Genomic DNA, 15,378 nt, shown 5'->3' on the forward strand with positions numbered 1-15,378 from the left:
AGTCCCAGGTTTGGTTTTGTGCTCACATTTGGGCCCTGCAGTGAGCACAGGAGCCAGCACAGGGCAGCCCATGTGGAAATCCAGCTCCAGGCACTGGAAGCACCTTGCTGGGCCTCCACTGACAGCAGCTGCAATTCTGCCACGTGCGGAAGCCACGCACAAACCTCAGTGTCCAACTGGGCAGTTTCACCATGCTACTTTCAGTGCTTGTAGGACCACAAACTGGAACAGAGGCACAATTCTGTTTGCCAGGGACTTCATTTGTACCTGTCTCAGTCTTCAAAATTCCCCTTGTATTGACATTAAATACATTAGTTGCCCACTATCAGGCAAGTTCTGTAAATGACAAGCAGCTGAACTTGCATTTTTCTTACTTGCACATTCAAATTTTCATCTTACTTTTTTAAGAGGGGCATTGAAGTTTTAACATAACAGCACATCTTTGGCAATTTACTTCCTTACCAAGTTCACTTTGATGATGACTGGGTGCTTATAGAACCACTAGACAAACATAAAAGGAGATCTAGAAACAAAGAGGAAATAGGAGAAATAGCTCAGATTCCAGATGCTAGAAGGTATTTTAATGCAGACCATTCTAAAAATCTGAAATAAGGACAACATACAAACTGGGAGCACTTGAAATATGTTTATTCAGCAGCTATTACAACCAACCTCCAAAAAACTGGAGTCTCTCTGGTTTCTGAACCGTGTCAAGTGATGAAAATGCCTTTAGGATGGAAGCTGGACAGTGCACTCCTTTCTGAGATACACGTCTAACAGGGATTAATCTCTTTGAAAAGGCAAAATATAAATATATACACTCTAAATTCACAACAACAGCTTCAACTACGTTAATTCAAGTGGGGTAACAGTGGACAAACCCACATCATGTAAACTGCAGTCAGGAAAATCTCTGCTCTCTGCTGCTCCCTCCTGCTCCCAGGCCCCGTTCTGGTTTACATTCTGGGATGTGCCTCTGGCAGAGCTGGAACACAGAAGCGCTGAAGTGCTGGATCTCAGGGGCTGTGCACGGGACCGGGCTGGGGCTCTGCTCTCTACACATTGCTCAAGGCATCCACACCAGGGAGAACCTTACCTGGGGACACAGAAAACACAGCAGCAGGGTTAGGGACCTCTCAAGCAACTCTGCAACATTCAAAGAGATGCAATGTTAAAAAGTGAATCAGGAATTATAGGTTGAAAACAGAAGAGTTTGGCTCCACGTTGACTGTGGTGGTGTTCACAGGGGTCTCAGGAAGAGAGTCAGATCCTCATCTCTTCCATGTTTCAGAAGGCTGATTTATTATTTTATGATATATATTGTATTAAAACTATACTAAAAGAATAGAAGAAAGGATTTCAGCAGAAGGCTTGCAAGGAATAGAAAGGAATGATAACAAAAAGCTCATGACTCTGAGAGACTGAGCCAGCTGACTATCATTGGCCATTAATTAGAAACAACCAGCATGGACCAATCAAGGGTGCACCAGTGGCACTCCACAGCAGCAGATAATCATTGTGTTTCTTTTTCTCTGAGGCTTCTTGGGAAAAAAAATCCTGGCAAAGGGATTTTTCAGAAAATACCATAGCTACAGTTGACCATGGTGGTTCCATGGACCTGCTCCACACAGTGAATCCACCCAGATGTCAGCAGAGATTCCTAACACAGCCCAGCCACCAACTCTCAATTAACAGCAATGGCACATTTCTGTTCAAGTCTCTCTAGGGCCAGATCCAAACACCCAACATCCTTTTCCATGAAATTTGATGGCAAACAGATTTTTGATTGGATTTAAAGAGTTGCTGCATACTTTCTTAAATCCCTAGTGGCATGTAAATAGAATTCTGGGGAGTGTGGTGGAAATTTTAAGAATGAATCAAGAGAAAAGGCCTCCTATGAGTCTCAGGTCTTTAAATAACTAAAACACTCAGGTTGAGACATTTATACATTTCATTCCAACTGATGGAAGCAAAGAATATTCTCAGCTTTGAGTACAAGGGCCTAGATTAATAAAGTGCAACATTTTCTAAAACATTTTTTAGCTTTTTGTCCTACTTTAATAATGAACAGACACCACTCTGGTTTTGCCTTTCCTCAGAAAAACAACCTTCTAATGCTCAAGCTGTGCAGCAGGACTGAATTGTAACACTGTTCACAACTCACTAGTTTGCTGAGTTTTCAGGGATTTTTTCCCCTTTTTTCATCTTCAGAAGCTTTTCTAATTAGCCAGACTTCCGTTACATTTAAAAGATCACACACACAAACCCATATTTTGGGCCAAAACTTAGACAAGTTTGTGCTTTTGAATACACAGCATTTCCTTCGAGCCATCTGCATTCTTTCCCTTCCCCATCACTCCCTAGGCAACAGAACAAAAGCTCTGTCTCCCATCTTGCTCCTGCAAACAGCAGCTGCAAGGCAGTTTATTGAGGTTTCTCCTCTCCAGAGGAGTTGACAGCGTTGGATAATTTACACACACTGGGAAACGGCAAATTACCAGAGGAAATGAAAAGTCGTTTCGAGAACAATGGAACTCGTTACAAGAATCCCTTCAATCCTCTCCATTTTGAATTCCAAGCACCCTCGTGCAGGTTTGTCGGTGAGCACTAGAGGGCTCCCCAAACCCAAGGGAATTCCAAACAGGAAGAAGAGGCTTTTGGCAAGAATTCCAGACTGTTCTGATGAGGTTCCCCCATCAGAAACCGGGCATTTTCAACTGGCTGCCATGTCCTGAGGGATCAGTGACCAAATCCAGCCCACTCTTGTTTTCTATCCCAGTATTTTTCCTTTCTGGGAGGAGCACACTGTGTTGTCTGCAGGAATATTCCATTTTCCTTCCTCTCTTCCTCTGTGAGAGCTACAGAACAGGAGAAGAGGAGCTTGTAGCTCCAAAGCTACATGTAACTAACTCCACATGGTGGCACAGAAAAGACATTTCTCTGTGTCCTGGTTTGATAAGGAAGTGAGTTTTTTGGGAGTTTGTGGTTAAATTAATTAGTGTTGAGATTTGAATATTGGTATTTGGTGTGGCTACTGAGGACATGGATATGTTTTTGAGAATATAGGGGGTTAAAAGTAGAATACTTTTAAGGGATTTTTTTGTTGTTGTTGTTTTGGTTGGTGAAAGAGGTTAGTATCAAACCATGACACTCTGTTGTTGTGCTTTCCTGATAAATGCTAATGGTAAAGCACCCAGAACTCCATATTTACTAAAACAAATGAAGATAAAAGAGGATTTACCCTCTAGCAGCTCCAGGCTGGCTCCACCTCCTGTGCTGACATGGCTGACTTTATCCTCAGTGTTCCACTTAGCACAGCAAGTGGCTGTATCTCCACCACCTGTAGCACAAACAGAATCCATGAGACACAAGAAATACAGATTTTGTCCAACTGAAGGACAGAGGAGAACTTCTGGAAAATAATTTGATCAGTATTTTTATCACAGTACTGGCCATCATAAGCTTCCTCCATGCATTTAGAAACAGAAGAACAAGAACACAACTACTTACCAATAATGGTGATGCAGCCTTTTCCAGTAACTTCTACCACTTTGTCCATCAGGGCTTTGGTTCCTTTGGAAAACTTGTCCCACTCAAAGACTCCCACTGGACCGTTCCACACGATTTGCTTGGCCCTTCCCACAACTTCAACAAACTTCTTCACACTCTCAGGGCCACAGTCCAGGCCCTAAGGGAAGTGAGAGAAGTCATCACTGCTGACCCCCAGCTCAAATCCCCCATGCCCAGCCAGAAGCTTCTCCCTCACCCCAGACAAGAAACAAGAATTTCTCTCCATTCACAGACAGATTTGCCAGCAGCTGCTGCAGGAGGGTGGAGTCTGGGGGGGGTATTTATCTTCCTAACACTTCTTAATCTTCCAGTAAGTCAATTTTAAATCAATGTCAGATTTTTGAAGCCTTAGAAAACTTTGCCAACCCTACGTAAATTCCAGTCAAATAAAAGGGATTTTTACTGCATTCAGATCTGCATGTTCAGAGAGGAATTTTGCTGTTTTAATCCAAATCTCACAGAAGCTACTTTAGACTTAAAATTTCAGAACAAACAACAGGGCTTCAATTTCATTAAACCAACAAACTCCACACAGCTTGACTGCCCTCAGGAACATGTGCCAAGGCTCACAATTACTCTTTCTACTCCTTTAAGAGGTGTTCTACCCATCCTATTCCTCTCCTCCTGTCAGTCCCTGTCCCACTCAAACCTACCATCCAGCCAGCAGGAATGCCTGAAGCCACTGTGGCCTCCCCAGTCTGTGCATTCTCATCAAATTTGTCAGCAGTGATGAAGTCAACAGGCAGAGTGATCTTCACACCATTCTTCTCTGCCTTGGCCATCAGGTCCTTGACAATTTTTGATCCCTCTTCATCAAACAGAGAGTTGCCAATCTAAAGGAAACATTTGGGAAAAGTAAGAGAGGTGTTTGTTTAGCTCCTGGTCATGACAGAAGAGAACATGAGCACTCAAACTGCCCAGACAGCAATTCTGGAAATATTGTTTTCTTAAAGCACATGGAGAGACAGAGGAGCAATCTGAGTTTTGCAAAGGGATTGTCAAGTAATTTCTCAGTGCTCCCTACTCTTGCAGAGAGCCAAGAGAGCCTGTGCTCAATCCCAGAACATGTAAGGGGCATTCAGACCACATTTCCCACTAGGAGCAGACATGGAATTGTTCTCCTCATACCTCCATGTTGTTGAGCACTTTGAGGAAGGTGAATGCCATTCCACCACCAATGATCATCTCATTGACCTTATCCAGCATGTTATTGATCAGCTGGATCTTATCCTGAACTTTGGCTCTGTAAGAGAGAAAAGGAAAAAGAATTAATAATGAATATTGTGACTTTGGTATGTCAAGGCTGTTCTAGAGAATGATCCAACAAAAAATTGTTTGAAATGGGCAAAAAGAGAATTTTGCAAGTTAGCAGGCCAGCATTAAAATGCTTACTGGAGCATTATTCAGCATTCCTTTTTTTCTTTTCTATTTAAATATAAACCTCATTAGCCCTTTAGAGCCTGATTTCCCCTGACTGCCCAGCAGAGCCCATGCAGCCCCAGTTGCATAATGAGAGGTCATGTCAATTTACAGAGCCTGAGCACTCCTGTACCCTGAACTGGGGGGAAAGGTCACTGACAATGTCTGGGCCACCTCATGGCTAAACTGCTCTGCTGGCTCATCTGGGCAAAAACTGCTGGGGACTGTCTTGATTTGGGGAACAACAATGAACTGTCAGATCGTATCATCACAGGAGCAGATGTATCAGTTAGCTCCTCTCTAATCCACATCTCATATCTCAGGAGTCAGCTACTAATCTGAACTGCAGGTACACTAGAAAGGAAAGCACTTGCTTAAATAACATGTCGTTTGTTAGGGCAGTTAGAGAAATACAGTCACAATGTTCTCGAGCCTTACCCTCCAAGAATTGCCAAGAAGGGTCTCTCTGGACTCTCCAAGGCCTTGGCAAAATAATCCAGTTCTTTCTTCATGAGGAAGCCAGCAGCCTTCTGAGGCAGATTGACACCAACCATGGAGCTGCAGAATTAAAGTAAAAAGTGAGGAAAGGAAAAATTTCCTTTTTCACAGCATTACAAAGCCAACTCTTTAGTCAGCTGCAGCAATGAGAACAGCTAGGACCTGCATGAAAACACACACAGGGGCTTTGTTTTCCTAGCCTGATAAGACAGCTGTGCATGCCTCACATCTGACATTGGTTCTGCACAGAAATATTGATTTGCAAGACATTTATCATCTCAACTAGTGATCCAACAAACAAGAGGAAAATTAAGAATTCCCAAGAGCAGGGATTTCTTCTTCCAAGAGGACTACAGTCTGCAAGTACACATAACCAAACACACTCCATGAAAATAATAACTCTGGAGAGATTAGTATTTTAGAAAAAGGGATGTTGTGTTTGCAGGACAATTTATACAAGCCCTAAGTAATCATTAGATCTTCAAAGTCTAAAAAAAGTCTTAAAATCTCATTTCAAGAGACAAACCTGAAACAGCATACACTGATGACAACCTCCTCCAGTAAATCCACTACTGAGGAACAAACACAGCACAATGACAGTGGGGTGAGCCCAAAAGCAAGTTACAACTCCTCAGGGGCAGTATTTGATGTGTTTCCACAACAGATACTGTTCTGCAGTTCTGCCTGGGGAAGGGAAATGGGACTCACCTGTGAGCTCGGTGTGCAGTGCCAAAAGCATCGTTGACATAGACATCTCCCAGTTTGGAAAGAGAGGCTCTGAAAGCCTCCACTTTTGCAGGCTCAGCCTTGATCTAAAAAGAGAAAGAAGGACAAGTTTGTACCCTGAGACTTTGACTCTGAATCTGAACTCAAAGTCAGCTATTTGACTGAAATCCAAAGCAAAGGTCAGTTTGAGGAACTCATCAGCCCATCCAGTGGGTCACTCTCTTCATTTGCTTTTTTCCACTCCAGCAGAAGCAACAAAGTTTAAATGGTTTAAATTCCACTTTAAACTCCCCTAGACTGCTATTGCTGAAACTGTTCCCACTTCTGAACTGCAGCACCACAAACCTTCCAGTCTCTCTCCAACAGAGTTCCAGTGTTGTGTGGTGAACACAGGTAGCACAGGAAGGGTGTGGAGAGACAAGGCAGGGATCAGGCTAAACAAATTCATGCTCACTCACTGAACAAAGCAAGCATCATCTCCAAGAGATACAAGTAAAAGGCTGAGCTCCTGAAGGACTGATTTAGCAACTGCACTGAGGATTAACCAATGAACAGTCTGATAAAAGGCTTGCACACTGTAACAGGCCACAGTGAAAGCAGCCAGTGCTGGAAATGCAGATAAGTGCAGTATGTAGTGGGTAAGGACAGGTGTATTTCTGTGAAAAGACTACTCCAAGCATCCTACCAAATCCTCACAGGATGGCTTTTGCAGTCCAGCTCTCCCTCCCAGCATGAGGAGACAGCAGAGCCCACAAGCAGCAGGTGAGTGCTCAGGGGCAGCTGGCAGCCCCTTGGTGCAGGGAACAGCCCAGACTGGAGCCAGGCCACCCCTCCCAAGGGCTCTGCTCAGTCAGCTCAGCACCCCAGGGAGGCCTCTGCCAGCACCACATGTGACACCACAGGGACAATGGCAGGAAGGCACTCCAAGAGATGGCAGCAGGGCTCAGCAAAGCTTTAGGGCCCTTTTTAGCAGAGACTAAGCAGAGACTTTGTGCAGGAGACAAGTGCAAGGGACCACAGAGATTCTGCAACAATGCTGCCAACTTCTCCCTCACTCTGGCTGCACAGAGACTAAGTGCTCCAGTTGGAACCAGCTCCATCTGTGAGCAGAACACAAGAGGCTCTGACAGAAGGAACCACCACCACTGCATCTACTTTGGAAAAACACAGTTCAAGCAGCAGTCAGCAACCCTGTATTGCATCACTGTTTCCATAGCACTGACTTTCACCTCTGCTAGGAGAGGCAGCTCTGACACTGGCGCCCCTCCCCTGTTGTGCTCAGTGCAGTGTGTGCTTCCATATGCACACACCCAGCTAAATCACCTGGGAATTACAGAAACACACAAAACCAAGGGACTGTCTCCCAGAGAAAATTAAATTCTTGCCCCACTCTTCTCCCTGCCACGATACCTGCAGTGGCACACAGTTCTAGCAGTGAATAATTCCAGATTTGCTCAATTTCCCCCTGCCATCTGCACAGGCTCACCAACTCTGTGCTGTGTTCCTAAGCTGCAGGAGTCCTGTGTCAGCCCATAAAGGGCACACTCCATGTCAGCATTCCCTCCAAGCACAGGATCTCTGTGAGCCAGCAGGGTCACCATCGCTAAGAAAAGCAGCTGTCTGGAGCAAGCACTCTGCTGACCTTCAGCAAAATGTCAGAGGTGCAAGGCAGCCTGCTTCTAGAGAACTGCTCTGAAGAGCACACAGGCTTAGGGGGTTTGATAAGCCCTGTGCTGCAGAAATATTAGTCATGTAACCCAAAAAGGAAGAACCATTCTTATGGGCCTGGTGGCAACAAACTGTCTCCAAATTTTAGACATCCAATACTGAAGCCTAACAAGCAGCAGTTTCTTGCACAGCTCTATTTAGTTTATTTCTCCTTCTTTGACAGAGTCAGGCTATAGAGTCATCTATAGCCTTCCACTTGAGCTGTTTTGTCTTGGAAATGCTTGAGCTGCTCCATCTTGGAAATTCACTACACTCCACTCAAAGCTTTTGCACAACAGTGGGACACAGTGAACTACAGATCTCTGACATCCTGTTAAGAGCAGGTTCACAATCAGTGTGTTGGAGAGGCTGCTGGCTCCTTGTCAGTCTGCACAAACAGCAGGTAAGACCAGAGCAGGCACACATGAGTTTCACCTTGTTCCCTGAAGCATCTTTGCCTTTGCCTTCCTCTTCAACATGGAACCTGAGGTTCTCCAGCAGGATGACTGAGCCAGCAGCAGGATTGGCACAGGCATTCTCCACCTCAGCACCAACACAATCCTTCAGGAACAACACCTCCCTGCAAACACAAGCCACACACTGTAACCCCACCAGTGGCTTCCTGGTGGAAAGAAAAACATCCAGGTCCCCCAGCAGGGAGGGTCTGGTGCACACCAGGCTGCTTTTGCACTTTACCTGCCCAGGAGTGCCTTCAGCTCCACAGCTACTGGGGCCAGGGAGAACTTGTCAGGCATGGGGACACCATCCGGGCGACCCAGGTGGCTCATGAGAACCACGGACTTGGCCCCATGGTCCAGGCAGTGCTTGATGGTAGGAACAGCTGCCTTGATTCTGCAACAGCACACAACAGCTAATTAATAAGGAATCAATTAGAGTTTACCAGGCAAGCAGATTAGTACCACTTACACATGAGCCCCAGGAGCTGTCCCTCGAAAATGGCAAAAGAAACAGAGCACAAGAGCAAAACATTCTCCATCCCAGCCTGTTTTCATACATTTCACTGTTATCTTCCATGGACATGGAATTAAAATGCATTTTGTAATCTAAGTTCTGCTGATTGCTCAGCTAAGAAATGCCAGGACACACCTGAACAGTACCAGGCTCCCTGGGTTACTCTGGGATCCTGCACCAGTAGAGAAATGATGAGCAGTGAGAATATTGTGGTGAGCAAAGCTGGCACCTCCTACAAGTGGCACACAAGCAGGGCAAGACAGCTGGCATCACTGTTTGTAAACTCCAGGGTTTTGTGTGTGCTGCACAGCAACAATTACTCTAACAAAGACAACAAGTTACCACAGCCCCAGGGTAAGCAGGAGGCACAGAGACTTCTGGATAGTAAGAGAGACAACTTTCACACACAGCCTAAGGGATGTGGCTGCGAAATGGCCACAGCCAATTTAAGAAATTTAAGTTAATCTCTAAAATAACATATTTTTTCCATATGCTTTCCACAGCAGCCACAGTGAGTACCACCTTTGTATTTAAGTGTAGTTTGCTAGCAACTGCAGGGGGTTTAATTAAAAATTGTTGGACTTTCTCTGACACCTTTAATATTCTGGTTTGAACAGTGACAGCTTAATCATGGTAATGTTCCAGGTACTGGGGTGAAGTCAGACACAGCAGAACCTCCATTTGGGATGGAAATTACAGCTCACCTCTGATTGTTGGTTATTTTGTGATCCTTCATTGGAACATTGAAGTCAACCCTAAAAAAAAAATCAGAAGCAAAATTAAATATTCTACAGATTTATTTTACTACTTATTTAATTAGTTTTAAATATTCAACAAATGAGTGAAGGAACCTGCCAGTAAAGGTGTTGGCTAGAAAAGCAGTGTTACAATTAGAGTTAGATGTTCACCTATGGCCTGTCGACAAGTTCTGTTCTGAAATCAATGTGTTATCAGCCATTTCTGCTTGTGATAACATCACAAATGCTAGAGTAACTCAGGAAAACTGGGCCACCAACACATCCTAACGCTCAGGACCAGAGCAGCAGTAATGCTGAGCAGGAAATAAACCCAGATACAACTTTTCATTTTTAAACAATATGATTTCAGACCCCAACGAGGAACATCCAAAGGAAAGGAAATGAACGACTAGTGACCTTGTGTCCCCAAATGAGGCTTCAGAAATACTTGGCTGGACTACTGTGGCCAGCAGGCATTTGAAGGAAGCTTTAACTTCTGTCCTCTGCAGCTCTAATCTCCCTGCTGTGGCTTATCACATTCTCCCTGGAAGACCTGACTTGGATCTTGAGGTGACTTCCCGAGCCGTGCCAGCTGGAGCTGCGGCAGGGAGGAGTTTCAGGCCTGGCATCCCTGTGCCCATGTGCAGGAAGCTGCGTTGCGTAACCGCGGAGGCAGAAATCGCTCACAGAGCCATGGGAGGGAACACCCATGGCCGGAGCAGAGAGCACAGCGTGCATCCTCCATCCTTCTATACATTAAAAACACTGCGTTCAGCAAGCTGAGGGAATGAATCCCCCCGCAGCCCACTCAGCACGTGAAACAAACGGGAAGAAAGGACAAAAGCTGCCAGCAAAACAGGAGTAGCTGAGCAGAAAGAATTTGAACTGGCAGCCCACAGCACAGTGGTCGAGTTCTAGAAGGGGCAAAGAAAAGCATTATCCTAAAGGGAGAGAATAAAAGGACAATTTGCTTTACAGAGCCGTCAAAACTACAAAAGAAAGGTCCAGCTCAGCCTTCTTCCCCCCTACCATTGAAATCTGAGCTCCCTGAGCGCTCTCTCCTCCCCATTCTCAACTTTTCCTGAAGCTTCGGCACTAGGACCCGAAGCTAAGCAGGATGTGAGTAAGCCGAAATTACCATGAACATGAGGAGAAAAAGAAGAGGTATCGATTTTAGTACTACTGAGAGCACGTGGTGACTCGTTCCAGGAGACACTGAGCCTGGCAGCTCACCTGCTGGGTTTGGGTAGCCCCTCACGGAACAGCAAAATTAATTAATTAGCATTAATTAACAGAGATTTTGAGCGGGCAAACCCAGCCCACCGCCTGCCAATGCACGGCTGCTCTCTGTAACATGACTCAGAAATGGAAAAAAACCAGTCAGATGGCAAAAAAAAAGTCAGGTACAGATTTCTACACAGAGATCTTTTGTTGTATCAGACTTAGAAAGTGCACGGAAATCCGGAGCAAGCTTCTTCAGCACTTATTACATGGGCTGGTTTCTCATAATCAAATTAGGGAACTAGTTCAAAACAAGGTTGAAGAAACAAGGGGTAAAAAGAGCAAGTTGTCTATCAGACTGTGACTAACAGGAGCTATATTTTTGCTATCCCTGCCTACTCACAGAGCAGATAACACACACACGGTAACCACGTTATAGTGACCTTGAACAAACTACCCCATAATTAAAGTATTTCGAGCAGGACGTATCACGATGTACCTTCGTGCCCTTATCTCCCAGGACTTGGCAACAATTTTAACATGAGGCGTTCAGGCACTGATGCTTTATAAATAAGCAGTGACTGCCTATTTTAGGGTTTCAGACTAGGATGTGCTGAAACCCTGCGGTGATGCCCCAGCCCTGGAAGTGTCCAAGGCCAGGCTAGAAGAGGTTTGGAGCAACCTGGTCTAGCAAAAGGTGTTCGTGCCCTTGGCATGGGGATGGAAACAGATGGGCCTTATTTAAGGTCCCTCCCAACCCAGGCCATTCTGTGATTCTATAATTCAATTCCTGCTAAGAAATTAATTATTATTGGTATTTGGACAGCTAAGCAGAGCCGTATCTTCACTTTTTTATTGCAGTGCTTTTTTAATTTGCATTAAGGAAAAAAATTACTGGGAAATAAGCTTTTTTTGGGGTAGTTCTCTGGGATAAAAGCACGGCAGGCTGGCTGGATTTGCCCTGCAGCCTCCTGTGGCCGACACACGTGCGAGCGAGCGGGGTGATCCAGGGCCGGGATTTACACCCTGCCCGGCCGCCACGTACCCGCAGGGGAGCCGGGCCGGCTCCACGATGATGCAGGAGCCTCTCCAACACCCAGCGAGCGAAAAATAATGAAATTAAAGCCGCACAAATCGACATGCGCCAGGCGCGGGCAAGGGGCTGCTACCGGGGGGGCACCGACCCGGCCCGCAGGGGAGCATAGAGCAGGGCGGCCCGCAGGCGACGCACATTCCTCCCGCAACGCCTCACCTCATGACGACGCGCTTTCCCTTCACGTCCACCTTGTCCAGGGTGAGTTTGTTGGAGAGAGACATGTTTGCTAACCGCCGCAAGCACACCGTCCCGCTCAAGCTGCTCCGCTTCGCCGCCTCCGCGTTCTGCCGCAGCGCCGCCCGCGCCGCCACCACCCAGCGCATTTGGCCCCGCCCCTCCCGTCAGCGATTGGTCCGTGCTGTTCTCTCTGCATTTTTATTGGTCAAACCTCCTGTCAGTCAGCGAGCATCCCGCCTCACGGGGGCGGGGCTGCGGCGCCGGCCCCGGTCACGTCCCACACGCAGCCGCCGCTCCCTGAGGGCGCCGGCCGAGTGCGGGGTCCTGTCCCTGAGTACCGAATTAACCGTTCTGCACCTTATCTGAGGGAAAATCACCCATAAATGGTGTCCAAACGTGTGTCGGCTGGTGCGAATCCTTCACATGAAGGGCGGGCGCTTCACGGCTGAGCCATAGGCCTGGGGAGGCCACGCGTCGACTGTAAAGGACGAGACAAAACCCGGGATATTTTTAAGTGACCTACATAAATACTTCTCAAGACAAGCGGGGACAAAACAACTGTTTGAAGGGATACACCTTGCAGCAGCATGGTTTAGTAGCATCACAGAGTGGTTTGAGTTGGGAGGGACCTTAAATATAATTTCATGCCACACCCTGCCGTGGGCAGGAACACCTTCCGCTATCCCAGGCTGCTCTAAGCCCCAGTGTTCAACCCAGCCTCGGCACTGCCAGGGAGCCAGGGGCAGCCACAGCTGCTCTGGGCACCCTGTGCCAGGGCCTCAGCACCCTCACAGGGAAGATTTTTTTTCTTCCTAAAACCTAATCTCAACCTACTCTCTTTCAGTTTGCATCCATTCCCCCTTGTCCTGTCACTCTAGGCCCTTGTCAATAGTCTTTCTCCCTCTTTCTAGTAGGTTCCCTCCAGGTACTGGAAGGCCACAAAGCCTACATTTTTCCAGGCTGAACAATCCCAGTTCTCTCAACCTTTCCTCACAGGAGTAGTATTCCATCCCTCTGATCATCTTGGTGCCTCCTCTGGAGTTGCTCCATGTCCCTCCTGTGCAGGGACCCCAGAGCTGGAGGCAATCCTAACCCTGCCCTCTGCCAGGTCACAGCCATTCCCTTTGTGTCACTCCATGCCTCCATAGCAGGTTCTGGGTGCAGCCCAAAATCACCTGCCCCAACATACGTGCAGCCTCTAACGCAGTGCACTGGGCTGTGCATTGGGTGACAATAGCACAGGGCAATGCACTGTACTGGGTGAAAAAGGAGCTCATGGTCTTTTGTGTTTTGCCCATAGGATAGGCCTTTCTGTTGCTGACAGGGTTATTTTTTTGCCACGCTCACAAAAATGTACAGATACCGCTGAGAAAGTGGTGGTGACAAAGTCAGTTCTCTGCTGACAGGATGGTGCTGGAGGGAGTCAAGAGAAGGGCAGCTGAGCTGGGGAAGGGTCTGGAGAGTCAGTCCTATGAGGAGCAGCTGAGGGAGCTGGGAAGGGGCTCAGCCTGGAGAAAAGGGGGACTGGGGGGACCTTGTGGCTCTGCACAGCTCCTGACAGGAGGGGACAGCCCAGGGAGTCGGGCTGTGCTCCCAGGCAACAGGGACAGGAGCAGAGGGAATGGCCTCAGGCTGGGCCAGGGGAGGGTCAGGTTGGACATCAGGAAGAATTTCTCAAGGAAAAGGTTGTTGAACATTGCAATGGGCTGCCCAGGGAGGTGTAGAGTCACCATCCCTGGAAGTGTTCAAGGAAGGACTGGATGTGGCACTCAGTGCTCATTGATAAGGTGGTGATCGGTCAAAGATCAGATCCAGTGGTGTCAGAGGTCTTTTCCAACCTAAAAGATTCTGAGTCAAATGAGCACACGCTGACAAGAAATGAAACACAAAGGTTCCTAGAGAGCCAGGCTAGTGCAAACACCCAGCCTGAGGCAGAAGGGTGGGAGTCTCCTGCTGCAAGACTCAGGAAAGCCTGGATGGGCCTCCCAGACATGTTAAAGGTGTTGGTTCCAACAGCAATAAACCCTGAAATACACAAGTGGGAACAAACTGAGGGTGACATGAAATCTCCTGTGAGGTGGTCACCAGTTAGGATGGAGGAGACCAGGAACATCACTTTAGTTTGTCAGTGTCTGCCACTGTAGTTTATCTCATATTGCTGTAAATCTACAATCAAGGTTCAAATTAAATTAGGTGCAGTAACGGTCTCAATGTTGACTGCAGAGTAAACCTGGGGGGTACCCAGGGGTCCCTCCTGTGACACAGCAAATCAGAGCCAACCTTGCAGTCACCAGGGGGGTCCTTGTAACCCAGAGCCCTGGACAGTGCTCACAGTGTCCCCTGTGGGCAGGGACATCTGGAAGTGTCACTGTGAATCCATTCTTCACCGAGGCCTGAGAGTCAAACCCTAAAGTGCTCCTGAACCCAGCCTCCCCTCAGGAGCTGGGATTGCCCACTCAAAGCACAGCTGGCCAGAGCCACTTCTAATCCAAGCCAGAAGCACAAGTGACAGGTGGACACTTAGAGGCACTCCTGTGAGGAGATAAGGGAGGCTTCTCTGGATCCACAGGAGCTGTAACTCTTTAACTGTTCTGAAATTAATCCCTTTCTTTCTTCCTGTACTACTTCATGCTGTGCTGCTTTCTCCAAAGGCAAAGGTTAAATTCCTCAATGCTGACTCAGAAAGGAAAGCTCTTCCCAGCTGCAGCCCGCAGCCCTGCCTTCCCTGGGAAATGGCTTCATTCATTAGGACAAGGCTCTCATTTCAAAAGCTCTCCTGTCACCTCCTAGGGGTAAAAATGTGTGAAGCAGGAATGTCACAGTGTGTGGTGTCCTGTGTTTTGGGACAGCTGTGTGCCACAGCTGAGGGGAAAGGGACAGCCGGACACTGGTGAATCCCCAGGTAGACAGGACATTCAGAAAGAAAGGACCAAGCAAGCCATAAATAAAAATGACCAAGAGGACTCTACTCCACAGGACCAACTCCACTATATCCCATAGGTAGGAGAGTATTGGATAAGAGCCTGGAGCAATCTTGGTGCACTTACAAAGATCACTGTTCTGGCAGAAGTGCAGCTCACTCAGTGTTGTCTGGTTTTATCCTTGTTTGCTTTTTCTCCATTTTTTTTTGTGTGAAGAACATGAGATAGAGGAATAGGGAGGATGTCACATGAGAACTTGGGGTGGCAGAATGCAATTACAGATGGGAAATGGCCAGGCATGAGAATTTTTGTCTTATAAAAGGAGTTACAAAAA

The 15,378-nt window shown here is 47.0% G+C and overlaps 1 protein-coding gene across 1 annotated transcript; it reads right to left on the reverse strand.

Moving 5' to 3' along the window:
• Positions 1-631: 631 nt before the first annotated feature.
• PGK1 (phosphoglycerate kinase 1) lies at positions 632-12,259 on the reverse strand. The gene is made up of 11 exons (XM_059483152.1): positions 12,103-12,259; positions 9,597-9,647; positions 8,617-8,772; positions 8,356-8,500; positions 6,196-6,299; positions 5,428-5,547; positions 4,699-4,813; positions 4,224-4,403; positions 3,511-3,688; positions 3,242-3,340; positions 632-1,096 (listed from the first exon to the last, which is right to left on the reverse strand). The coding sequence occupies exons 1-11, from the start codon at positions 12,165-12,167 to the stop codon at positions 1,056-1,058; spliced, it is 1,254 nt and encodes a 417-aa protein (XP_059339135.1). The 5' UTR covers positions 12,168-12,259; the 3' UTR covers positions 632-1,055.
• Positions 12,260-15,378: the final 3,119 nt, after the last annotated feature.

Source organism: Ammospiza nelsoni, chromosome 15, assembly GCF_027579445.1.
Source record: "Ammospiza nelsoni isolate bAmmNel1 chromosome 15, bAmmNel1.pri, whole genome shotgun sequence".
NCBI classification, from domain to species: Eukaryota; Metazoa; Chordata; class Aves; order Passeriformes; family Passerellidae; genus Ammospiza; species Ammospiza nelsoni.

Excerpts from the sequence above, each read along its gene's own strand:
- PGK1 (XM_059483152.1), bottom strand. The coding sequence starts at position 12,167 with ATGTCTCTCTCCAACAAACTCACCCTGGACAAGGTGGACGTGAAGGGA. Across the intron at positions 4,404-4,698 it reads AAGTGCTCAACAACATGGAG|ATTGGCAACTCTCTGTTTGA; the intron begins GTATGAGGAGAA and ends TGTTTCCTTTAG. Across the intron at positions 3,689-4,223 it reads GCATTCCTGCTGGCTGGATG|GGCCTGGACTGTGGCCCTGA; the intron begins GTAGGTTTGAGT and ends CACTTCCCTTAG.